Below are 27,333 nucleotides of genomic sequence, written 5' to 3' on the forward strand. Positions count from 1 at the left end.
GTAGTGCAACTTGGCATGAAATAAGACATTACTACGCTAGTAGTGAATTAAATATGGTCTACAGTTTGATGTGTTCCCTTATTTCTTTCCATCAATATATATATATATATGTAAATTTTTGTTTCATAAAATAAAACAGCCTGTCTGGTCATTTTGTTTATAAAAAAAAGAAAGAAGATTTTTCTATTATATATACAATAATACATCTATTTATTAAGATATATGCATATAGGCCGGTGGCTTTGGAGCACTCTGGAGGGGTAGTACAGTATGTGTGACTGCCAACAGGTCGTTTTGCCCGTTACTAGATCGCCCGCATCGTTTCAACCCTGATCCATTTGTACTGTTAACAGAGTCAGTTTGCCCCCCCATGTAGGGTCGTTTCACACCTTTTTTTAAATTTTGTTAATAAAAACATTTATTCATTGCTTTATCATATATGCATCAGGATTTAAAAAAAAAAAAAAAAATTGGGCGGGGGTGGGTGGGGGTTACACACTGCCGTCGATAACCACACAGTTTGGTCTAATACGCGGATGGTTTATACTAAAATTCGAGCAGATCTAATTAAAAAAAAATTTCAGGTTGAAACATCTGCTAAACAATAATCCCCTAAAACCGTGTCATACAAGACGTAAACTGAATAATAAGTACATCTTAGCATGTACTATATTATCATAAAGAACAGGATTAAAAACAAAATATTTTAACTGAAATGCCAAAATGTAATTGGCGAATACATATTTAGATTGGCGAATGTTTTGGCGAACAAAAATAGCCACCCAGGGCTAGCACTGGCTACAAGGGATCTTTTATATGTACCATCCCACAGACAGGTCAAACATACCATGTCCTTTCACATACAAGCCGTGGTGCACTGGCTGGAATGAGAAATAGCCCAATGGGCCCCATCGACAGGGATCGATCCCAGACCGACCACGCATCAAGTGAATGCTTTACCACTGGACTACGTTCCGCCCCATATGGTAATAAGTCAAACATATGGAGCCGAATTTACAAAGCCTGTTCATCTTAAATGGAAACGTTTTTGCATTGTAAATGTATGTAGTTACATGCAACAGGCTTTGTCAAGTTTAAAAGTTTGTTTTGTGCTTTAGTAGTAGTTACTAAAGCACATTGATTTCAAACATAAAACACACAACTGCTGATTGTATAGTGAAATATTTTTTATTAAGTATTTAGGGCATAAAATGTAGAGAACAATTCATCAGAGGTCTGTTACAATGATCACATGAAGAAAATGTTCTGTTTTATAAGATGGTACATGACAAATTTAATCACCCTTTTATTTGTGTTTTTTAACCTTTTGGATCCAATGACGTCTGGATGGTTTTTATTATGGTTCACATTTTTAGTATAATAAACTTTTGATACGATTTTAAACAAAGTTTGAATGATTGTAGATCAATGTTCCATTGTAGAAACTCATCTATTTGAACCATTTACCAAAACAATTGCACCAATTATGGTTGGTGCATTCTTGAAAAAGTATTAGGATGCAAAAGATGGATGGATTTAAACATGAACCTGGAACTGTCCCAAGTTAGTTTGTACACATACTTTATTAAATGTTTTGTGTGTCTGGCACCATTCACCTTTATGTGAACTATGAGGTTGTTTACAGCATCTCTATCAATAAAAATGATGGTCAAACTTCTTGTTCACGATTTTCACAGGTATATAAAGTATACCCGCTTTCTTACAACTGTTTTAAAAATGTTGATTTTACAAATGAGAAGGGTTTTTCATTCTAAAACTGCATCAAGGGGTGGGGATTAAAGTTAAGAAGTTTAAAGTTTGTTTTTGTTAAAAGGACACTGGAGGGGATTAATGCTTTTAAAAAAACCAAGTTGACTTAAGAAGCTCTTGCACGAACAACATTTTTGATATTTGCTTTTATTTCGGAGGGTGGGAGGCGTGGGGTGGGGGAGTGGGGTGTGCATAGACAGAAAACAGAGTATGCTTTGTATGCCCATGGAAACATTGACATTTGTGAATGACTCCTTAGCACAAGCATCTTTTCAATGCAGTCTAAAACATTGGAAAACAAAACAGGTTTATGGTAGTTTAGTTTAGTTCTGCACTATAATGGCATTCAGTTTAGAGAGATGCTTCCATGCAGTAGGCTTTTCTACGGCACCAAATACATTTGCATTTGCATGTTATAGTGTATTATTAAGTCTCCCCTCAAAGTGTCTTTGATTTGTGTATCCACCAAGTTCTAAAAGAGCCAGTATGACAGTAGATCAGTGATGTTAACTTAGGACAGGGTCAATTTCCAGGCGGTGCTAACATTTGGAATTTCTGAAAAAAATATTGATATTTTCATTTATGAACAAAAGAAATTATGGCATCTTAAAGACAAGCTTAACTTTGTAAAGTAACTTCTGTCCCATGTGATCTACATAGACGGTGTGTGCAAGAAACTGCAGGGGGTGGATCTAGACTGTGGCAAACAGGTTTTAGGGGGGCATCAGTTTGTGCTGGCCTGGAATAAATTTAAAACAAAATTTAGTCGGGGATGGGGTGCGGTGGGGGTGGCTTGACCCCCCCCCCCAAATGCCCCCTCTGCTCATGTGCCTGCATAGAGGACTTTAAACAAATGCCTATAAAAAACCATCATATTAAGTGTGTGTTCAATTATACATCACATATGAAAACTGACGAGCAGTGAAAGCACACACAAGTTATAATATAGACGATCTTTCACAGGAACAGGTATAGTAAATTATATTGATTACAAAGCAACACATTGTATGTGCATGGCAATGCAATTTCTTTTACCAAATAATCATGGGAAATTACAAAGATGATGTCGCTAACCAAACTGACATTTATTTACTCGTTCCTCACAAAGTGACGAACGGAAATATTGTTGCATGGATCTCTCTCACCGCTATGTAATAAATGTATCATTAATACAGATATAAAACTAATTAAAAAAACAACAGCCAATTTCACTAACATCACTTCACAAACTTTCAAACATCAATTAAAATTTGAAGAAAAAAATAATTAACAAAACAAGCAATGTAACAGAATGTCATAAACTTTAATGGAAATAATTCTAATGATTATGAATTAATGCCTACATAAAACAAAGAAATGTTTCAGAAAAACCTTTTCTGAAAGCACAAAAACTGTGAAATAATAAATTACAACATTATCAACAATCACTTTAGATAACAACAGTAGTCAGTAAAAAGCAAAATACATGAAAAATATTTGTTAATCTGCAATCGAGAATAAAACATGTAATATGGAAGTTATGGAGGCCCTATAATACTATAACACGGTAATACTAATGCAGAGATGCCAACCCTAGTTGGAGTGTTAAAAATCAGGAATGTTATCAGTGATGGCTCAGGAGCGCGTTTTTCGACATTTTGGCAAAGTCAAGTTCAAGGCCGTACCCCATCGGCAAATATCGGGGTTGTTCAGCAGACCGATTCCTAGACTGGTTTATTGTATATTGCCACGCTTGCTATGCTCGCTATTCGGAATCCATAAGCTTAAAGAACAAGGCAGGAAACCAATCTACGATTGTTGATTGTGAAGAGGGAAAAATGTTTCTCCGGTGTCAACAACATTTGTACCTTCCAAAATATGATCCGACACCAAAGATGCGAAATTACGATTTCCTTTCTAAATATCGGAATTTTGAACAAAGACAATTGTAACAGCATAAATATATGTTTTAAATTCATGATTCTGCCAAATTCATAATGGTTGGCATCTCTGCTAATGCATACAGTAATACAGTTTTAATACCCATGAAGTTCATTGTTTTGGGCTGTACGTAATATCAAAACCTTTAATAATATTGTTTTAATTACTTGGTGAATATGTCTAAATTCCCATGCAAATTTGTTTGCAAAGCCTCAACACAAATTTAGTAATTTTGTATACAATGGGAATACATTTTAGACATTAAACAGTAATTTTGTTTTGAAGTCTTACAGTTCATATCTATTATTTGTGAATGAAATGGAACAACTGCTAACATTTTAAACATCAACTACCATGAAATACTCTGGCCAAATTACCATATTGCAAAAGAAATATGAAATCATGACTATCAGTTGCCGTTACCTTGACCGCTTCATTATGAATGTGACAGATGCCATTTTAGTACAACGGAATGATACTAATGAGAATATTATTGATTTGCAATCTTCTATCCTGTCGCACTGCGTTTTAGTGAGCAATAGCAATGGTTCTAAATTCAAACTACAATCACTGGATTTAAATTCAAAATACATAAAATTTATTTTGCTGCTCTAAAATAATTTTGCTGTCTTTTAGAATATACAACAGCAAAATAGACATTAAAACATGAAATATATGTATGTAAATATTCATAAACAACAAACATCATAAAATTGACAAACTGATCATTCAGTTAATGAGAAATATTTCAAAATGTACTGCGCAAGTCCAATGATTAATGAAAAAAGCATTTTTAATTAACATAATTAATACAGGTACATGTATATGATTGAAGCTGAAATAATAAAATTGGTAAATAGATCCAAAAAAACATTTATAATATGCATAAAATGTGGTTTTTCTGAAGACATGTTACTCCAGTTGATGGAGAGAAAACAAACCAACCATTACAATAAAGATTTATAATTTTAAGGTTACCGGTACTATGTTTTTGTTGAAAAAACTTTATGGGTGAATTTGGAAGACTTGGAAGATGAAAAACTGCCATCAAATTTCAGCTTAATGAAGGTTTATGACATGAAATCAAAGATTCTTTTGTTGTTATCTTTATTATTTTGCCACAAGTTGTAAGCCAAATTCATAAACTAAATGTAATCTGGGCCAAACAAACTTGCAGATGAAAACGTTTCAGAACCAAATCATGTACAACTAATTTACAACAACAACTAATTGAAAATGCTGGTTAGCTCTGTGTTCGTGACAGTGTTCCACTATTATGCATAAGTAAAAAGTTTGTATAATTTATCCTAACAACCACATTCCACTCTTAACACTAAATCCTCATTTCTACAAATTAGTGAATTTAATTCTTAGTTTTTTTTGGTGAAGAAAATAATACTTAGTTTTAATATGGATATGAAAATATTTTAAAATATACAAGCAATATTTAAAGATGTCAACCTGTTAGTTTAATATTAATGCTAAAATTACTCAGTTTCAAACAGCTTTTGCAAAAAAATAAAATGGAAATTTCGTAAGCTGTGAGTATCTGTTAAATATACATTAACGACTGGCAGTTGACAACAGAAAATGAACTATATTACACAATAAAAGTCTTAATAATGTAACAAACATGATCAATAGCTATGGACTACATTACTAGGCTAACTCAAAAGTGCTTCTAGTTGTTTACAACTTGCATGTTGTCATCTACAAAGTATTCACGACATAATAAACCTACTTAAGTTATACAAAGTATAATTCATGTTTTCCATGTAATTTGATTTATATCTTATCGAGTAAAATCTGCAATTATATCATGCTCACTCAACCTGAGAAATTGCACACTTCATGAGATATCAATCTAATTTGACTGAAAACATAAAATTCTCTATTATGTAACTTTCGTTAATTGACCTCTATTCTCTAAAGTCTTTTAAAACTCCACCAAAATTATCGAGCACTTGTTAGTTGTAAAAATCACCACCATGACATTGGACTGTTATGTCATGCATATAGTTCGCAAGTGCAAATAATAAACAACTGGCAAATGATTACAAGTTGAAATCAAGCCGGCAGTGGATACTAATGTATTGGGCATACTATTAATAACTTTCTTTCGCTCATTTTGAAGATGTGGATATATATACAAAACTGTGACTAGGTGCATATTAAATCAAATGACTTTTAGCCATTTTATCTTTTGCGACAAGTTTAGGGATTTTTCCAGAGTTGGTGAAAAAAATCAAGATTCCTGGTGAAAACAGAACTGTGGTGAAATGAGAAAACACAAAAGTAAACGGTTTAAAGAACAAACACTGCAAGTGATTTTCCCACTGTTACGGTTTACCTGTTCACCCAGTAAGTGCTGTACTCTGATGATAGCACTTTCAGGTGCAGATCCAGTGCTTTCTGAAAGGGATGGGACATTGGACAAGGCAAGAGGTGCAAGAATACACTTATCTTTTTTTGACATCTGTGGAAACTAAAGGTGGAATGTACCCCTGGATCTGCGCTGGACTTTTTAAGAGTAAAAACATTATCCTTACTAGTGACGAATGACACCATTTAATCTCACCGATATTTTCAGATATTTCACTCTAGTTATATAACAAATACATATATTACAACTACGCTAATTTTATAAATATTCTTGGCACACTTAAGAAAATATAAATAAATTTTCTCTGTCAACTAAACTAAGTTGGCTTCTTTTTCAACTGCAAGCCCTCAAGAGGATTGTAATGCTCTGTCCAGCAGTATCTATACATGTAACAATGGAGATCAGTGTATCTGAAAGGTTTATATATATATGCTTTCGGAACAAGAAGCGGATCATAGAATTATATTACACAATTTACAAGTGACACTGCTGTGGTTATAATGCCTCAATATGCTTGTGTTAGTACATGTAGCTATCATCTTTACATAATACTACCAAAGACTTCAGTCCTGTAACCAGTTCTTCAAACCTCCTTACACTGAACAGTCACCAAGATCATCAACATTTAAACTGGACAAAAGATTAAATCTAATTCGTTAGATGTTCTTAAAACCTACTTTAACTTTTTCACCCAATGAAATATTAGCAAAATGTTGCTGCCCACCCTGAAATGTGAGGTCATCTCATCAGATTTCCACCAAATACAATCCATTATAACAAAGGTTTCATCCTTTATTATTCACATTTTGTTCTTTCTATATTGACCAATTTAAAAGAAAATGAAATAAACTTGTTTTACTTCAGGAAAAGGTTACCTTGTTAATCACATTCCAGATCAGAAATAATTTTCCAATAAATAACTGGGTCAAAAATGTAAAAATAAATTTGAATTAATGCTGCCCTGAGGTCATGGTTGTAATCATAGCCAGAGGTGTGCATACGATTTACATCAAATATGAAAAAACCTAAACATGATACAACTGTAGATACAAGAGTTTAGTTTTAACCAAGCTTTAATCTGGTTAACCAATGAATTTTAGACCCAGTTAAAAGCTGCAAATGCACCCAATATTGCATAAAATAGGACTACGATGATGATGTACAATCATTTGTCTTAAAACACACGACTATTTAACACAGTATTTTAAAAGGAAAGGAATGCATGTTTAAAAACATTTAAACTACAGTTATTTTGTTATCTACCATAATATGATTGTGATACTTCTAGATGATTGAAGAATACTTGCTGTCACCACATATATACATACATTTTGGATTTGTTTTTGGGGTTTTTTTTGGGGGGGGGGGGGGAGACAAAAGGTCATAAGGGTGATAAATCTGAATCCTAAATTCACTTAAAGAATATGAAATTACTTTACAACATTGAAAAACATTACACTTAAGTTATAGTAAACAAAGTGTAAAATTTAACAGGTAAAGGAAAGAAATTGACAAATGTTCCAATAAATTTCTGTAAGTATACAATGTGTTGTGATCAGTGACTAGCATATGCGGTAGAATATTTCTCGATTAACTTGGTTAACACAAAACAGCTAAGAGTCTGGAAAGGACAAGTGTTTGAGAAACACTTTCACATCAAATCTGTCAGACCGGATTGGTTTTATTATTATCCTACTGCATGGAATAGCAATTCATTATATGTAATAGTAATCACTTCATAGTGGAATGTATCTCCTTAATATGAACCTAGAAAGTCTTAACAATTATATGTAATAGTCATCACTTCACAGTGGAATGTATCTCCTTAATATGAACCTAGAAAGTCTTAACAATTATATGTAATAGTAATCACTTCATAGTAGAATGTATCTCCTTAATACTAATCTAGAAAGTCTTAACAATTATATGTAATAGTCATCACTTCATAGTAGAATGTATCTCCTTAATACGAACCTAGAAAGTCTCAACAATTATATGTAATAGTAATCACTTCATAGTAGAATGTATCTCCTTAATACGAACCTAGAAAGTCTTAACAATTATATGTAATAGTCATCACTTCACAGTGGAATGTATCTCCTTAATACGAACCTAGAAAGTCTTAACAAGTATATGTAATAGTGATCACTTCACAGTGGAATGTATCTCCTTAATACGAATCTAGAAAGTCTTAACAATTATATGTAATAGTAAAACGTGACCATTATAGTCTTTACCATATCAGCAACTGTTCATCAATGTTTGTGGAATTTAGCACTTTCATACAAACCAAGATATTTTGAACCATATGGGCATTTAAACACTTGTACTAACTCTTAACCATCATGTTCTTTACAATATTATATTAACAGTTTACCAATATTTGTGTCATTTTCAAAGTATAATTGGATATTAGTTATAAATACATAATTATATATACTACAAAGAAAAATAAATCCATATTAAACAGTTCCAGTGTTGTCCGAAATCATTCTCTTCCTCCGACAGTCTATGCATGCTGTCTACAGCATAAGTACGACTGTTACAAGAAAACAACTGTTTGCAGTACACATTGTACACAGCTGTCGAACAACTGGCAAGTAACACACTGCTGTCACATTCACCATTTTTACTGGTCTGTCTTTGTTTTATTTATAAATGTACAAGAGTCTTGCTCGAGGGTTTGCCTTAGAGTGTCAGTCCAAGATATCATCTCAATTTATGTTAGATATGTTGATAGTCTATACAAAAATATTTCAGTTAATAGACTTCAACATAAATTTGTCCTGATAGTCTACACCAAAAACTTGTCCGGACAATCTACATTGTAAACTTTTCCAACATTTTACACCGTAAATTTGTTTCGAGTCTACACTGTAAACATGTCCCGACAGTCTACACTGTAAACATGTCCGGTCTATACTGTAAACTTGTCATGACAGTCTACACTGTAAACATGTCCCGACAGTCTACACTGTAAACATGTCCCGACAGTCTACACTGTAAACATGTCCCAACAGTCTACACTGTAAACTTGTCATGACAGTCTACACTGTAAACTTGTCCCAACTGTCTAGATGGTAAACTTGTCCTGACTGTCTACACTGTAAACGTGTCCTAATAGTCTATATAATAGTCTAAATTGTTCTAACAGTGCTAAACCTGGTCTGAAATTCATACCAACACTGGACATGAACCTGTGTCAAATGTTGAGCTACTAAAGCTCTGCTTAAACTACACTAATAAAGAGTCCAATATACATAAATGTGCCTTAACCATAAGTCAACAAACATACTAAACTATCATCAATCGGTTCGTACACATATAAAATTGGACTGCTTGGATTTCTAAGGTCACCGTTAGTCAACAGACACACTAAATCATGATCAATTCAACACATAAAATTTAGACTGCTTGGACTTCCATGGGCACCATTCGTCCAAACGATACCACTGATCTAAAAAAAATAATGTAAATTGTCTTGGTTGTTAGTAATCAGTGCACATTTTCACTGCATCTGCAGCTGCTGCATGTATCTGAATCTCGGGCTTTAACCGACATCATCAAGTCAACACACATACACACACAACACACGATATGCTCGAGTCGGCTAGCCACAAGCATCTACAGCATATTCTCGTGTCAAATTCAGACAGTCTCTGAAAACGGTCGCCTCCATTCACTGAACAGCAGCTTGACAGTGCATGTTCACTCCATAGCCAGCAGGTACTGCTCCTGGCTGGTAGCCACAAGGCGCGGCGGTCGCGTAAGATGGGCTAACGACATAGTACACTGGAGATTGTGCAGACATGCTGTGGCTGGCAGTAAAGCCTGTGGATGAAGAAGAAGTGTGATATATATAATAGCTTCCACCACCAGGTAAAGGGTGCGATGATACTTGCACAGCACGGCTCTGTGCCGAGGTGCTGTTGGCAACAGGAGTAGGAGGCGGCACAGGAGGAGGAAGAGGAGGAGGAAGAGAAGGAGGGAGGAGGAGACAGCACAGTAGGAGCAGGAGCAGGCATGTTAGGAGAGAAAGTGGCTGTATTAGTAGAAGCATTAGAGGTCAAGCCAGAGTTGGCTGGCATTGGAGGTGGCGGAATAAAAGCCATCGATGTCGGGGGCACAAATGTCAACGATGCTACAGGGTTTTGAAGTGTACCCGTTGGTACTGGCTGTGAGGAAGTAACAGTATTGGGTACAGGGAAATTGGAGTCTTTAGAACATCCAGAGTGGTGTACATTAGCAGCAGAAGCTGGAGTGTTAACAGGTGGAGGTCTAGCACTGGCAGGAGTAGCATTAACAGGCTGTTGACAAGTGGCACAGCAACTACAAGGCACATTAGTCACGGGTGTGGGTGGGGGCTTATTAATTGCAGGGGGAAGAGGAGGAGGGGCAGTGGGTAGACCAACATATGTCATCTGAGGCAGTGCAGGAGGGTTAACAGCACCAGAGTTAGGCGGAGGCATAATGCAAGGGATAAAGCTAACTTGCCCACTACTAATAGTACTACCACCACCACCACACCCATCAGAAGGAAAACCATTAACCGGTTCTGGTCCAGGAACAAAGCAATTAGCATCAACATTCAGATGACTGGATGCATCCTGATCAAAACCGCTCTGAATATAAATAAGCTGTCCTTCACACCGAAGCTTTGCGGCACTCATTTCCGCCAACAGACTTTGAAAGCGTGGTGGAATTTCTTTGATGGGCTTCACAAGTTTGTGAGAGCCATACATATAGTATTTTTTCTTTCCTTTCGTGCTCTTGCTTTGTTCCTGGACACCCTCCACCGAAAGATCAGAATTAGTTAAGCTCCTATTGTCTTGCTTTCCACCAGTGGTAACCGGGTCAACAGAGTCCCCGTCCTCAGACAGCCCTTCTGACTTTGTGGGGCTCAGACTGTCAGAGCAATCACTGAGGCAGCCACTCTCCTGGGAAAGACTATAAGAATCCATATCTCTGTCCATCTCCAGCAACGCAGAGCTGCCCTCGCCATTGACCGTGCTGGTACTTTGGTAACTTTTTGAACTACCCTGTCTAAGTTGTTTTGGCCGATATTTGTTACAGTTGGTGTTTGATTGGTGATGGCACTGACCCTGATCCATCTGTGGCTGCAGCGTTAACGTCGGAGTCATCATATCGGTCATCATCATTGGTGGTGGAGGTGGTGGTGGCAGTGGTGGCCCAAGCTGTGACACCACGGGCTGCTGAGCCTGCTGAAGGCTGGAACTCACACGGTGATACTACAAATAAAATAGGTTGAGCATTTTAAATCACAAAATCAAGTTATTAAAGTTGGCAACATTTGTCCAAGGTGCATACATTTCTGTTTCTACTCTTGCAGCTACTACCAACACCAAGATAACCAGAAACCCATTAGATTTGCCAATATTGATAATCTAAGTAAGAAGTTCACACTGGCCAAATATACACTGAGGAATTAATTAAGCACCCCCGCGAGGCTCAATGGGTAAGTGTAAACCACTTGCACCGACCAGTGATCAATAACTGGTTCAACAAAGGCCATGGTTTGTGCTATCCTGCCTGTGGGAAGTGCAAATAAAAGATCCCTTGCTGCCTGTCATAAAAGAGTAGCCTACGTGGCGACAGCAGGTTTCCTCTAAAAACAGTGTCAGAATGACCATATGTTTGACGTCCAATAGCCGATGATAAGATAAAAAAATCAATGTGCTCTAGTGGCGTCATTAAATAAAACAAACTTTACTTTTAATTAAGCACCCCTGAATTAATAAACATTCTTAACCTTCTGACTACTGCAGGCGAGATATCTCGCCCGACGTCACGTCAGTCGATATACTGTACACTGTATACAGTGCATTCCCCAATTCATATTTCCCGCCGTTTTGCACACGACACTCACCGGAAACGGAAATATAATTAAAGAAAAAAGATTTTTTTTCAAAATGGTGGTTTTTGTTTTGATTTTTTCAATTGAAAATACCTTGAAATTTTGAGTTCAAAAAGTGGTTTTCGGCAAGTATTTTCGCTTGACAACAATGGCGGCACGTCGCGGTAATTTTCAGGGATCGATAGCTGATTGTAACAGCTAATTTGATAATAAATTTGATCGTTTTACCAACAACGAAAATTACCAAATATTGCAATATGAATCGTAGTTCGGGTTTTAAAAAAAAATTCTGGTTAGAAAACCACTGTTATCGGGAATAATGGACATAAATACTGGACAGCTGGCCACAAATGCCCGTAAGTAAACGCAACTTTTTAGATTTTTTGCCTAATTTTAATCACCATTAGCCAATCTAAAATAATAAAAATTACAAAAAAAGACACGAAAATAATACTTACCGATTCATATATGAATTTTATTTCATGTATTTATGAAACATTTATGTGAATATATGTGAGTAAAAATTATAAACTTGTACCCACTCAACGTGGTTTTTGTTAAAAATTAATCCAGTAGTCTAAAGGTTAAAGTACTGCTAACCAATACATGTCCCCTAATGGGCCCCCAAAAATTTCACATCTTCTAAATTCAAGTCCTATAACTTTGTGAAAAATTAGTATATCGTCATAAAAGTCAAACTTGTTCTGTAACAGTACATGATAAAGATATACCCAAAATGTTAGCTAATATCTGAAGTTATCGTAAGAAAAACATCCAGAATTTGTTTGTTTTTTCATATTTCCTAAGTTCAAAGGCCATAACTCTGTCAAAAATGGGTAAATCGTCATGAAATTTGATCTGTAACAGTATATTATAAAATATTATAATTTCAGCTCAATATCTCAAAGCATTGTGAAAACCCCCATCTAGAAACCTATATGTGGAACAGACCGACAGATGGATAGACATGATGACAGAGATGAAACCTATAGTGCCCCCCCCCCCCCCGAAACCTATATGTGGAACAGACCGACAGATGGATAGACATGACAGAGATGAAACCTATAGTGCCCCCCGAAACCTATAAGTGGAACAGACCGACAGATGGATAGACATGATGACAGAGATGAAACCTATAGTGCCCCCCCCCCCCACCCGAAACCTACATGTATATGTGGAACAGACCGACAGAGATGAAACCTATAGTGCCCCCCCCCCGAAACCTATATGTGGAACAGACCGACAGATGGATAGACATGATGACAGAGATGAAACCTATAGTGCCCCCCCCCCCGAAACCTACATGTATATGTGGAACAGACCGACAGATGGCAGAGATGAAACCTATAGTGCCCCCCCCCCGAAACCTATATGTGGAACAGACCGACAGATGGATAGACATGACAGAGATGAAACCTATAGTGCCCCCCCCGAAACCTATATGTGGAACAGACCGACAGATGGATAGACATGACAGAGATGAAACCTATAGTGCCCCCCCCCACCCCCCGCTGGACCAGCAGGGGACTAATAACACTGGTGTAGCCAGGGGGAAGCATGAGGGCAATGGTCAAAATAAGAGAACACAACATAAAATAGTGCTCTAGTTATAGGACAGTGGCATTGCCCTTCAAATATAGGATCCAATCCAACAGTCATCAGACCTATAATAAGGCCAATATGAAAACACCCATTTAATAACATAATGGATATAATGTGATATAAAATATATATTAATTATTAATAACAATTATTACACATACTACTAATATATACTTGAAGAAAAAAGTTCCTGTTCACCAAATAATTGCATATAGAATATAATTTACTTAAAATCTGGACATAAACAATTCCAGTAAATGAACATGTAACCACTCCCTTCGATATTCCAATAGTGTCCTATCAATTGCACGAGCTACATTGTATTTATGCTTTGTGATCACAAGTTCCATTACTAGCATTCTTGATCATGTGCTCCTGTTTAACGTCATTTTTCTTATCATTGGACTCTCATGGATTCTCATCACTCAGAAAAATACTTTTGTTGATATCCGATTGTCGTCAATGTGATGCCACGCTTCCAAGAAAATTAACTTCTTCGAACTATGAATATAATTGAGGTTAGAATGGCACAAACATTGTTGCTAGTCATTTTGATGTTCATTGGTGTTCCATCAGAAAACTATGCAGTGTCTGCGAAGATGTTCTCAACAGTTTATGGATACTAGGGATCTTCCCGTGTTTAGGGAGTCAACACGTGACGTCATGTTAACAAATCATCAATATTAAGCGAGTACACACATGGAATCATTTGAAAATGACAAGTTTGACATCCCAATGCATCCCCGAGTTAAGACCAATCCGTGGAAGAACTGTACGCAACTGATTAACTGATCACAAAGTACGACCATGACTGTACATCAGTACGTTGTTCTGTTACATTGTCACCGACAGTGCACCAAGCATTGTTCAGAAGAGTGGAGAGGATTCACTATACTTTTAACAGATAAATAGTATATCTATGTAAAACACAATATTTTTAATTTTAAAAATATACGTCTTACTGAAATTTTAACAATGCACAGGAACTTTTTTCCATGAGTATATATATATATATATATATATATATATATATATATCTCACAGGCTGTAAAAAAGCCCAAAATGCAGTGGTTTGGTTACAAAAAAATCATATGAGCAATTTATTTTAATAGCTTCATGGTTAAGGAATTTTTTATTATTTTTTTATCAATGCTTTTTTTTTTTTGGCATATGAGCAATGAAATCTAGTTTGATCAATTTCACACAGCATTCACACCCACAGCATTCTATTACATGTATACATAAAATCTACCTGCCAACAGCAATGAAAACATTTCACTTACAGAATTTGGCCGAGATGCTCCGAATGAGTTTGTAAAACTAGCGATATAGGACATGTGGCTCACTTGATCGGCGATGGGAGTGAATCAACATGCGTGAACAGGAAGACCTATCAATCTGACAAAGGCAACAGCTGAGCAGTCGGGCAATAAAAGAAAAGGCAGCGGGACCTTAAAATCGGTGAATGACTCCATTGATTTATCACAGCTGGGCAAGGAATTACATGCATGGCTCCACATTATAATTACACAATGGTTTTAAGACAAAACTACCTGTTGATAATGCCACACAGTCACAACCCCCCAGCCCCTGTCGAATCACACCAAAATCCATTTTGATTCCCAAAATTTTATTCTACAAAAATCAGGGTTTTTTTTCATGATTTAAAAAAATAATAATGTACATACTAAGTGACCAATTAATTCAGAAGTTGATGCTAATTAATAATTATTATCTGGACACAGATACTGCATGTTCCAATACATGTTGCCTAACAGTGAATGTCAGACAAAAAGCTCTTGTGGAGTGGGGGGGGGGGGGGGGGGGGGGGGGGGGGAGAGAGAGAGAGAGAGAGAGAGAGAGGGAGAGAGAGAGAGAGAGAGAGAGAGAGAGAGAGAGAGGGAGAGGGAGGGGGGGGTGGGGCGGGGCGGGGCGGGGCGGGTGCACGCCCACGGCACATGAAGATTACTGTCATGAGAATCACATGATTGTAAGTTCTGAGAATATTACGGAAATCAGATTCTTGAACTGCCATTGGAAAACAAGCCATGAAAAGTGTCTTGTAGATTTTTGTTTGCACCTACATGACGAGTACAAAAGGAGATGCATCCCACTTTCTAGTGGTCTTTAAAAACATGTGGTTGGATTATACTGAACTAATTAAAACAGGCGGTCTTTTAAGATACATCTGCTCAATATGGGGAATGGGGCATGTAGTTAGAAATGGAATTAAAGGTGAAACAATGCTGGGGTGAGACATGTATGACCTTTTTAGACATGTGACTGCATTGTCATACAGAACTAGCTGTTTAAAAATCTAAAATGCGACAGCATGGCTCAATGAGCTGAGAGATAAAACACTGATCATTTCTGAGGTACATTTTAAAGTTTATTTTGTTTAATTATACAACTAGAGAACATTGGTTTATGTCAAACATTTGATAATTTTGACACATACTGTGTTGAGGAAACACTCTACAGTTTCCCCATTAGTATCAATTGTACGCACTTCCCCACACCGGACAGCACATACCTTTCATATACCAGTTGTGGGGCACTGATTGGGACATGAAAAAAAATCATAATAAAAAAAAAAAAATCAGAGAATGGCTTCACCGAGGGGATTTGATCCCACAACCAAAGCATCTCCAATGAGAGCTCTACTGACTGAGCTGCACCCCAAGCCCTTTCTGTATTAAATTAAAGATTAGATATCTATTCTAAAACCATATGCTACATCATACCAGCCAACCTACATGCATACTTTCAGTGTTAACACACATGTTGCTATGCTTCAAGGTCTCCACACAACATTATCCGACAGTTCAAACTGGTCGTTTATTAAACTGACTTTCAACATCATATGCCAAAAGAAGAGAAATCTTGGCTAGTGCTGACTCGACTAACCATAAACGTTTAAAGGGAGCAATGGGGTATATTCTACTCTATTATCCCAACAGGCACTCATAATCAGTGAAATAAAATTAATACTTTCTCACTGAAAAAGTATCAGGCACTGGTTTAATGTACACACCACAGCCTATATTAGTTGTGGAGAATTGGTTGAGACAGAACAATGCTACAGCTTATCAACATGAGGTGGACAGCCTACCAAGATACATGCATGCCAGCTCGGGTTAAGTGTGTCAGGTGATCCTTACCTCTACTCCTAGGTTAAAGAAGTATCTCAGTGTGTTCATGTCTGAAAGATAACAATGGATGAGTGAATGAATGTTTAACCACACCCCAGCTCAAAGAAAAAGACATCGGCTATTGGGTGTCAAACAAAGGTAGAAATATAACAAAGCCTCATAAAATAACAAAGTAGCATGAAACTTTTTGAAAAACAACCCAGCAATGTTTTGTTTTGGTGAAATCCTTTGAATTGTTAATGTTACAGATTGTATCCTTTTCTGTTCAAAATTTATTTTGTTTCGATTATTTTACAATGGGATAAACTTAAACGTACAAGAGTGACTCTTTCCTAAGCATTGTGTTTATCACATGAAAGCAGAAACTGGATACTAATTTGAGAATTCACCAATCAAGAGAATGTAAAATGTTCATTACATTTGTCTCTAAAATCACAATTGTCACTGTGGACCAAAATACTCTCTCAAATTGCTACCCTCTCAACAGATACTTGTGAAACCATGAAACTTCATATAAGAATTAACTAATGCCACAACTAATTTAATAGACATCAATCTAAATACTTAGCATACACTATTTAAACATCTCACCAGCTATTACTAAGTCTCTGCTTTTGAAATATATAACATTCACTATTTTAAACAGCTCACCAGCTATTGGCAAGTCTCTGCCTTTGAAATATATAACATTCACTATTTTAAACAGCTCGCCAGCTATTACAAAGTCTCTGCCTTTGAAATATATAACATTCACCATTTTAAACAGCTCACCAGCTATTGGCAAGTCTCTGCCTTTGAAATATATAACATTCACTATTTAAACAGCTCACCAGCTATTACCATGTCTCTGCCTTTGAAATATATGAAATATATAACATTCACTATTTTAAACAGCTCGCCAGCTATTACAAAGTCTCTGCCTTTGAAATATATAACATTCACTATTTTAAAGACCTCACCAGCTATTGGCAAGTCTCTGCCTTTGAAATATATAACATTCACTATTTTAAACAGCTCGCCAGCTATTACAAAGTCTCTGCCTTTGAAATATATAACATTCACTATTTTAAACAGCTCGCCAGCTATTACAAAGTCTCTGCCTTTGAAATATATAACATTCACTATTTTAAAGAGCTCGCCAGCTATTACAAAGTCTCTGCCTTTGAAATATATAACATTCACTATTTTAAAGAGCTCACCAGCTATTGGCAAGTCTCTGCCTTTGAAATATATAACATTCACTATTTTAAAGAGCTCACCAGCTATTGGCAAGTCTCTGCCTTTGAAATATATAACATTCACTATTTTAAAGAGCTCACCAACTATTGGCAAGTCTCTGACTTTGAAATACATAACATTCACTATTTTAAAGAGCTCACCAACTATTGGCAAGTCTCTGACTTTGAAATACATAACATTCACTAATTCAAACAGCTCACCAACTATTATCAGTCTCCGACTTTGAAATACATAACATTCACTAATTCAAACAGCTCACCAACTATTATCAGTCTCCGACTTTGAAATACATAACATTCACTAATTCAAACAGCTCACCAACTATTATCAGTCTCTGACTTTGAAATACATAACATTCACTAATTCAAACAGCTCACCAACTATTATCAGTCTCTGACTTTGAAATACATAACATTCACTATTTCAAACAGCTCACCAACTATTATCAGTCTCTGACTTTGAAATACATAACATTCACTATTTAAAACAGCTCACCAACTATTATCAGTCTCTGACTTTGAAATACATAACATTCACTATTTAAAACAGCTCACCAGCTATTATCAGTCTCTGACTTTGAAATACATAACATTCACTATTTAAAACAGCTCACCAGCTATTATCAGTCTCTGACTTTGAAATACATAACATTCACTATTTAAAACAGCTCACCAGCTATTATCAGTCTCTGACTTTGAAATACATAACATTCACTAATTCAAACAGTTCACCAACTATTATCAGTCTCTGACTTTGAAATACATAACATTCACTAATTCAAACAGCTCACCAACTATTATCAGTCTCTGACTTTGAAATACATAACATTCACTATTTAAAACAGCTCACCAACTATTATCAGTCTCTGACTTTGAAATACATAACATTCACTATTTAAAACAGCTCACCAGCTACTGGCAAGTCTTTGCCCTGTGGATCCTGCGATGGCATCCAGTTGAGGTTCACCTGCCCGATGGTGTTGAGGAATGGAACGTTCACTGTCAACATCCAGTAGCCCGGGGCCTGCGTCATGGGGGGACTGGCTACCAGGGGGGATGGCGCCGTCGACATGGGCATGGGGGATGGCAGCTGGCAGTAGTGATTGTCGTGCTCCATCTGCTCGCCCGTTTTCACCATTGGCTGTTCTGTCGGGATCACTTTCCGTCCCATATCAAAATTTCTTCTGTAAAAAGACAAAATGTTCTTTTTAAATCGACTGCAATACAAGATTTTAAAAATATAATACAATTTTTATAAGTTTAATTTAAAGAAAATGTATGGTCTATAATATAAATTGTTTGAGATACAAAACCAAAAACAAATGTTTATACTTGAAATCTCTCAATTAGTGACATAATGAAAATATGCTGACAATTCACAATGCCATGCTTCTGTATATGTGGCAGTATAATTTGGCTAACATGTGAGAAAAGCACCATGACTACTGGATATGGCAGTGAACAATTAAGTGTCATAAGGTGTGTTGGTAAACAGGAGCTGACAATCTTATCATTTTAACATATTTGTACCTAAAAAAATAAATTACAAAATTTAATGTTTATGCCTAACTTTCATTTGAAACATTGCCGTTAACTTTGCGATATGAATCAAACTGTATGACATAATCTGGAAAAACAGTAACTATTTCCTTTTGTTTTCATTCTGTTTCAAAAACTATCAGTACTGGTATCTTTTTAAAAATTAACAAATGTTTGACATCCAATAGCCGATCATGAATAAATCAATGTGATCAACCAAAACAAACTTTAACTTTTAAAAAATATAGTTATCTGTTGCCAAGTACCCAGCTCCTTTCTCATCTAAACATTGCAAAATGTCACACAGTCACATGGACAAAACTAACATCAGGAGCTAATCCATAGCAACCACTGACTTGATGGAGTTATACATGTACATCTGAAAAATATTACAACATTCAACGTTTTTTTTTTTTTTTATCGAGAATATGAACATTTTAGTTTATGAAATAAGATTTCTTTTAACAAGATGGTTTTAATAAAAACATTAAAAGTTTAAAATACATTTTTGAGAACTTACAGATGGTACTGCTCGAGAAACCAATTTATTTTTGTCATCTTGGACTACTTCATGATCTGGCACTGAATGTTTAGTCAAATGTGGTTAAACTAGATTTCAAATGAAAATAAATCTCTCATAGGTTTAATTATAATAAATGTTAATCGCAGGTTAATGTGCAATTTCCAACTGGGCCTAGAGAAATTTATCATGTCAACAGCTCACTGCGTGAAAAGACAGGATTAACAACTAAAATGCAAATTGACCATAAATGTCTTTATTGTACTGTGCTAACTTAATACCTTAGTGCCACAAATTAGTAATGAACATTTAAAGTAGCCGTAATTCACCTTAAATAGGAGCCATTAAATTGTAAGAATCTGTGTGTGAACATTAGTATTGAAATTAAAATCACCTGCTGAAAATCAAACACAAACAAAATAAATAGGAAAATGCTAATCATGAAAATGTTAAGAAAAATTCATCGCCATAAAATTAAATAAATGGTACTAAATATCTTGCTACATATAGTTCTATAAACAAACAAAAAAATTACATTGACAAAGGATACATTTTATTGCATAATTGTGCCACTAATATTTTTAAGTACTAGTATATAAAATTATTTTTTGAGGGCTATAATTCACTACTGTACATTATCATCTGAATTTGATTAATTTTGGATTCGTTTTATTTTAGAAGTAATCTTCATATTTCCGTGGGCTATGTTTATCTATCTGCAGTCAGTATCTAAATATATCCCCAACAAAAGACTGCAACATGCTTGTTTATTAAGTTATCTCCAATATATACAGCCATGCTGGTTCATCAATACTTGCCGTTGACACAGCTGACTCTAAGAGGAATGTTTAACCAACTGTCACATTGATCCATGTTCAGCTGTTTATCAGTATTTTACATTTCCATGAAGACGAGGAAAAAATTAAGAAATTTCTATTTAGTGACACTACATATTTTTATTTACTGAACATCTGGTTAAGGACCACACTGATAAGAGAAGAAACCTGCAGTCACCATGCCATGGGCAACTTGTTTCAATTAACAATTTATTATCTTATATAATGCCCATCCCATACAGGATAGTACATACCAGTGTCTTTGTTATACTAGTTGTTGAACTCTGGCTGGAATGAAAAATTGCTCAATGGGCCCAGTGAAAGATCAATCACACATTTGATGATCACTTTACAGTTGGGTTACACCCCACCCCATCTATGGGAAAGAGGATATATACCAAAGGTCATGGCTTATCCTCGACCGGTCTATGGGAAAGAGGATATATACCAAAGGTCATGGTTTATCCTCGACCGGTCTATGGGAAAGTGGATATACACCAAAGATCATGGTATATTCTCGTCCTGTCTATGGGAAAGTGGATACACACCAAAGGTCATGGTATATCCATGTCCGGTCTATGGAAAAGTGGATACACACCAAAGGTCATGGTATATCCATGTCCAGTCTATGGGAAAGTGGATACACACCAAAGGTCATGGTATATCCTCGACCTGTCTATGGGAAAGTGGATACACACCAAAGGTCATGATATATCCTTGTCCAGTCTATGGGAAAGTGGATACACACCAAAGGTCATGGTATATCCATGTCCAGTCTATGGGAAAGTGGATACACACCAAAGGTCATGGTATATCCATGTCCAGTCTATGGGAAAGTGGATACACACCAAAGGTCATGGTATATCCTTGTCCGGTCTAAGGCAGGGGTTCAAAAGTCCCATCGCCCAACGCCCGTGCCAAGTGGAATTTTCATGCCGGGCAAGTAATTATGTTAACTGCATATGCCCGATGACAATTGACTAATGTAACACCTAAAACCTTTTTTAAAATTTTGTTACAAATCTCGGTAAAACCTTTGGAAAAAGTTCCGATCGTGTGAGCATTTACATAGCTCTAAGGATAACTAACCCTAACCCTAAATGCTGGAACGAACGGAACTCTTGCCAATGTGTTGACACACCAAAACTGAAAACAGTGTGTTGAAAAGTTCGATAACAATTTTAGAGTTATTCCCCTTTTACTATCGACTAAGATCTGTAATTTCTGCCACTGAACGTTCGACTGAATTCATAAGTAATTGGTTCGATGATCTTCAAACTTAGAAATAACATCAAATACGCTTTACAGCTCATATAAAAAAGAAAGTATACATGTCTTGTGTGTGCAATCATAATGTTTAATCCTTGCAAACATGGTAAATGAGGTGGGATACAGTTTAAAATTGTCATATTCAAATTAAATTAGACGTTAATGTGGTTCCGGAATCTGCTCTTTGCAAATGAACAGGGGCGTAAAGCAAATTTATAATTTCCGAGTTCGCTTGAACAGAGCATAAATATTATGAACTGTATGCTTATAAAAGATGCAAGACATTTTAGTTGAGATATAATAAACCTTGTAGCAGAAAATACTTAATGTGTTTCAGTACTTTGCAAATGTAAATCTACGTTCGTGTAAAATGAACGGATAAGGTGAAGTCAGATTTCATTAGCCATACGCCGTAATAGTGATGGTGCGATGCCCTCTAAGCAAACATGAATAGATTAATTTTTTCTGCTTTATTAATAGTTTTTAACAAATAAATTATGCTCAATAAGTTAAAAATACAAGGCTGCAATCAATATACACCCCCTCTCCGGCTGTGGTTTACCAAGCCTGCACTATTTAAAAACATTTGCAAAGTAACAGAGCTCATGTTTACTTTGAGCCCAGCCACGACTGTTTCCGAGAGACTTTTCTCAGCTAGTAGCAGGGTAAAAACACCCCAGAGAAGTGTTTAGGGGCAAAATATGTTAAATAATATACACACAATAATGACACATGGGCCAAAATCCCTAAACATTTTTGAACCAATGCCAGCCATAAAAGAATGGCTCACGAGTGGAAAGGGATCTCACAACATCCACAGCCATACAAATCGTCACTAAGGCATACATTGACAATAATTATATTTAGATGAACAACTGAACACTACCAAACAAATAACAAACTTTAAATCAACAAATGGACACTATTTAAAAAATAAAGTTTAAATCAATAAATAGAGAAGACAGTTGATACTACTGGACAGACATATACATGTAGTACTTCCTAGTTAAGTGTTGTAACCTATTGGCAAAATTCTTTATTTGTGCAATTAAACCAATTACTTTCAAGATTATTACACTATTAAGCACTGTATTAAATTAAATAGGAGTAACACAATTGGTTACCTTAAGTAGTAGGGACAAGTGAAAAAATATATGGGGCAAGTGAATATCTGATTGGCACTTGCCCTGTGGCTAGTAATTTTTTTGAAATTTTTTGAACCCCTGCTAAGGGAAAGTGGATACACACCAAAGGTCATGGTAAAGTAAAGTTTGTTTTATTTAACGACGCCGCTAGAGCACATTGATTTTTTTATCTTATCATCGGCTATTGGACGTCAAACATATGGTCATTCTGACACTGTTTTTAGAGGAAACCCGCTGTCGCCACATAGGCTACTCTTTTTATGACAGGCAGCAAGGGATCTTTTATTTGCGCTTCCCACAGGCAGGATAGCACAAACCATGGCCTTTGTTGAACCAGTTATGGATCACTGGTCGGTGCAAGTGGTTTACACCTACCCATTGAGCCTTGCGGAGCACTCACTCAGGGTTTGGAGTCGGTATCTGGATTAAAAATCCCATGCCTCGACTGGGATCCGAACCCAGTACCTACCAGCCTGTAGACCGATGGCCTGCCACAACGCCACCGAGGCCGGTCAAAGGTCATGGTATGTCCTCGACCTGTCTATGGGAAAGTGGATACACACCAAAGGTCATGGTATGTCCTCGACCTGTCTATGGGAAAATGGATACACACCAAAAGTCATGGTATATCCATGTCCGGTCTATGGGAAAGTGGATACACACCAAAGGTCATGGTATATCCATGTCCGGTCTATGGGAAAGTGGATACACACCAAAGGTCATGGTATATCCATGTCCGGTCTATGGGAAAGTGGATACACACCAAAGGTCATGGTATATCCTTGTCCAGTCTATGGGAAAGTGGATACACACCAAAGGTCATGGTATATCCATGTCCGGTCTATGGGAAAGTGGATACACACCAAAGGTCATGGTATATCCATGTCCGGTCTATGGGAAAGTGGATACACACCAAAGGTCATGGTATATCCTTGTCCGGTCTATGGGAAAGTGGATATAAAATATCTCTTGCTACTGTTTGATGTAAGTATTCACTGTGGTGGCACAAGGCATTCTCAGTGTTTGTAAGAGATTAAATCAGATTAGACCAGGTCAGGCTCCAATGAAATCCCTATTATGAGTGAATTCAGAGTGCACAAAATACATATTGGCCAACTGCAAATTTTTATCCAAAGAGGCAACAACATTTTGTATTTGGCTAATAAAATATTGTTTAAATTAGTCATTTTAATTAGTTTCAAAAATCAATAAATGCAGATCGGCAAGTTGGCTCCAACAAAATTCTCTTCAGTTTGAATCCTGAGTGACACACAGTATTAAGATTATACTGATGTTCATTTGTTTTTAATACCACCACTAGAACACATTGATTTATTTATCATTGGCTATTTGATGTCAATTTTTTGTCGTCATTTTGAACTTGTTGTCTTAAAAGAAACCCACTATATTTTTTCATTAGCAAGGATGTACTATCCCAACGACCATGACCTTTGATATATCAGTCAAGGGCACTGATTGGGATGGGGGAAAAAACTAATCAGACATTTGTCCACTGAGGTGGTTCAGTCCTATAATGCAAGCAACTCAGGTGAGCACTCTACTGACTGAACTATATCACCCCAACCCACTTACATATTGATGTATTCAATGGTATATAATATAATGCTTTACAATACATCCTGCCCACACTGTTATACATGTATCATAAATATCCATTTTCATTTGGAAACCCATCTCTTAGCTTCAGCCAGTGTCTGTTCATAGTTGCTGGAAGACTATCTCTGTGACAATTAACAGGGGTACAACTTTATATGCTATGTTAAAGACAATAAAATTGATGCATTTCTTAAATTTTAAAGTAAGTACGGTACAGAGCATTTTGCGTCATCTAACCTCACAACCTTTTGCAATGTATACCTGACTAATGCATGTTATATAATTACTTATGTTATCCCTTCACAGCTTCAAAATCTTAATACAAATCCAGGTAGATAATGGAAAAGTGAAATATGACACCTCACATGCAGTGGCTAAATCAGGCGTCAAGCACTTAACCAAGTCAACAATGGCAATCTCATCTCACTACATTCATATAAGCTTATCGTCCTGCTTCACACTTAACAGCAAGATGGGGGTTTTATGCCGTCTGTCAAAAAGTACTGTACATATACTTAAGCTGTTTGTCACAAAGGGGTCTCAAATGACACTGAACACAATAGTATCTGGTATGACCTCTGTACCCATCACAGCACGGAACCATAATGCTAGGAAATAATGTGCATATCTTACGCAACCATCAGTAGTTAAAAACCACTAATTTCTATATAACCTATTGACCATGAGTATATATGCATGGGCAATTCATGTCAGTAATTAAAAAAAAAACCCAATTTCTACCTTACCATTGTCACATGTATGTACAGGCAATTCAATTCAGTAATTAAAATACACCAATTTCTACCTAACCTATTGACCATGAGTATATATGCATGGGCAATTCATGTCAGTAATTAAAAAAAACCCCCAATTTCTACCTTACCATTGTCACATGTATGTACAGGCAATTCAATTCAGTAATTAAAATACACCAATTTCTACCTAACCTATTGACCATGAGTATATATGCATGGGCAATTCATGTCAGTAATTAACAAACCACCAATTTCTACCTTACCATTGGTCATGTGTGTATGCATGGGCAATTCATATCAGTTATTAAAAAAAGACCCATTTCTACCTGCCATTGGTCACATTATGTACAGTCAATTCATGTCAGTAATTAAAAAGCAGCAATTTCTACCTTACCATTGGTCATATATATATGGGCAATTTATGCTCTACTGGAATAGGTGCTAATGCAGGAAGGAAGGAATGTTTTATTTAACGACGCACTCAACACATTTTATGTATGGTTATATGGAGTCAGACATGGTTACGGACAACACAGATAATGAGAGATGAAACCCGCTGTCGCCACTTCATGGGCTACTCTTTTTCGATTAGCAGCAAGGGATCTTTTATATGCACTATCCCACAGACAGGATAGCACATAGCACGGCCTTTGATATACCAGTTGTGGAGTATTGGAGGAGTACCATATGTACTGTGGTCAACAGAACAAAAATATTGATAAAAATTATGCCAGATGTTATAATATAATCAAGAAACAAAACAATTATAATCACTCTTTTATACCCCAAAAATATTGTTGCATTTATTAAAAGATTCTTTTGCATTTCAAGAAATGCAATATTATATTATATTATATTATATTATATTATAATCTCAAGTGCCAAGTATATTTTTTGTTGAGAATTTGATTAGCAACAATATTTCAAAAGCTAAGATGATTTAGAAAACTTATTATTTTTAGACATTATGTTATTACGTGATCTGTCACTGTATTAATTAAATATAGTGCTCTTTATTTGGACTTTCCTGAAAGTAGGCTAAACTGTGATGGTTGTTTATATTTATAAGCTTGGGACGGAGTATTTTGAGACGAATTCCCACTTTTTGTGTGTTTCATTCAAGCAGATTTAGAAATGAAATGCTGAATGAAGAGAACAAGGGCCATCTGGAATTTTACTATACAACACCACTCACTCCAGATTCAGCCATCCGAGCAAAACTGTTTCCCCTGCAGAAGGTTAACCCAGATCTATGCTCTGTGACCAGTGTCTTCACATTTAAAGGACACAATGTACTCCCATTTATACTTTACACCATTACCTACATAATGATGGGTATATACACAGTTGATCAACAAACAAATAAAAAGCCCCTAGGCCTAACCAGTCACCTGATTCAGTTGAAAATGGTCTAGCAGATCTGAAGAACAATAACTTATAATAATTTGCCCCCTCACTGGGGACCAATGGAGGCTCCAACATTAACGGTATTCACAAAATAAATAAACCATCTAATGACCTATACGTTTATGACGATTGACTTTTCACTTGTAGCATATCTGGAAGAAGAGAGAAAAAATAAAGGCTTTCTTTTCCCCTTCCGAGTCCTGCTGTCAGGTCCCTGATGAAGGGGGGGGGGGGGGGGGGGGGGAGGAGAGAGGAGAGAGAGAAGCAGGAATCAGAATGACTAAATTCAAAAATAATTTTCTCCA

The 27,333-nt window shown here is 36.2% G+C and overlaps 1 protein-coding gene across 1 annotated transcript in view; it reads right to left on the reverse strand.

The window, feature by feature from the left end:
- Positions 1-1,172: 1,172 nt before the first annotated feature.
- The window catches only part of LOC121375536, a 138,586-nt gene continuing 112,425 nt past the window's right edge, over positions 1,173-27,333 (reverse strand). The window contains exons 11-13 of the mRNA XM_041503039.1: positions 18,850-19,124; positions 16,712-16,752; positions 1,173-11,322 (exon numbers count right to left, since the gene is read on the reverse strand). Coding sequence (XP_041358973.1) covers positions 9,850-11,322; positions 16,712-16,752; positions 18,850-19,124 — 1,789 coding nt within the window. The 3' untranslated portion in view covers positions 1,173-9,849. The remainder of the gene's footprint in view (positions 11,323-16,711; positions 16,753-18,849; positions 19,125-27,333) is intronic.

Source organism: Gigantopelta aegis, chromosome 6 (assembly GCF_016097555.1).
Source record: "Gigantopelta aegis isolate Gae_Host chromosome 6, Gae_host_genome, whole genome shotgun sequence".
NCBI lineage: Eukaryota > Metazoa > Mollusca > Gastropoda > Neomphalida > Peltospiridae > Gigantopelta > Gigantopelta aegis.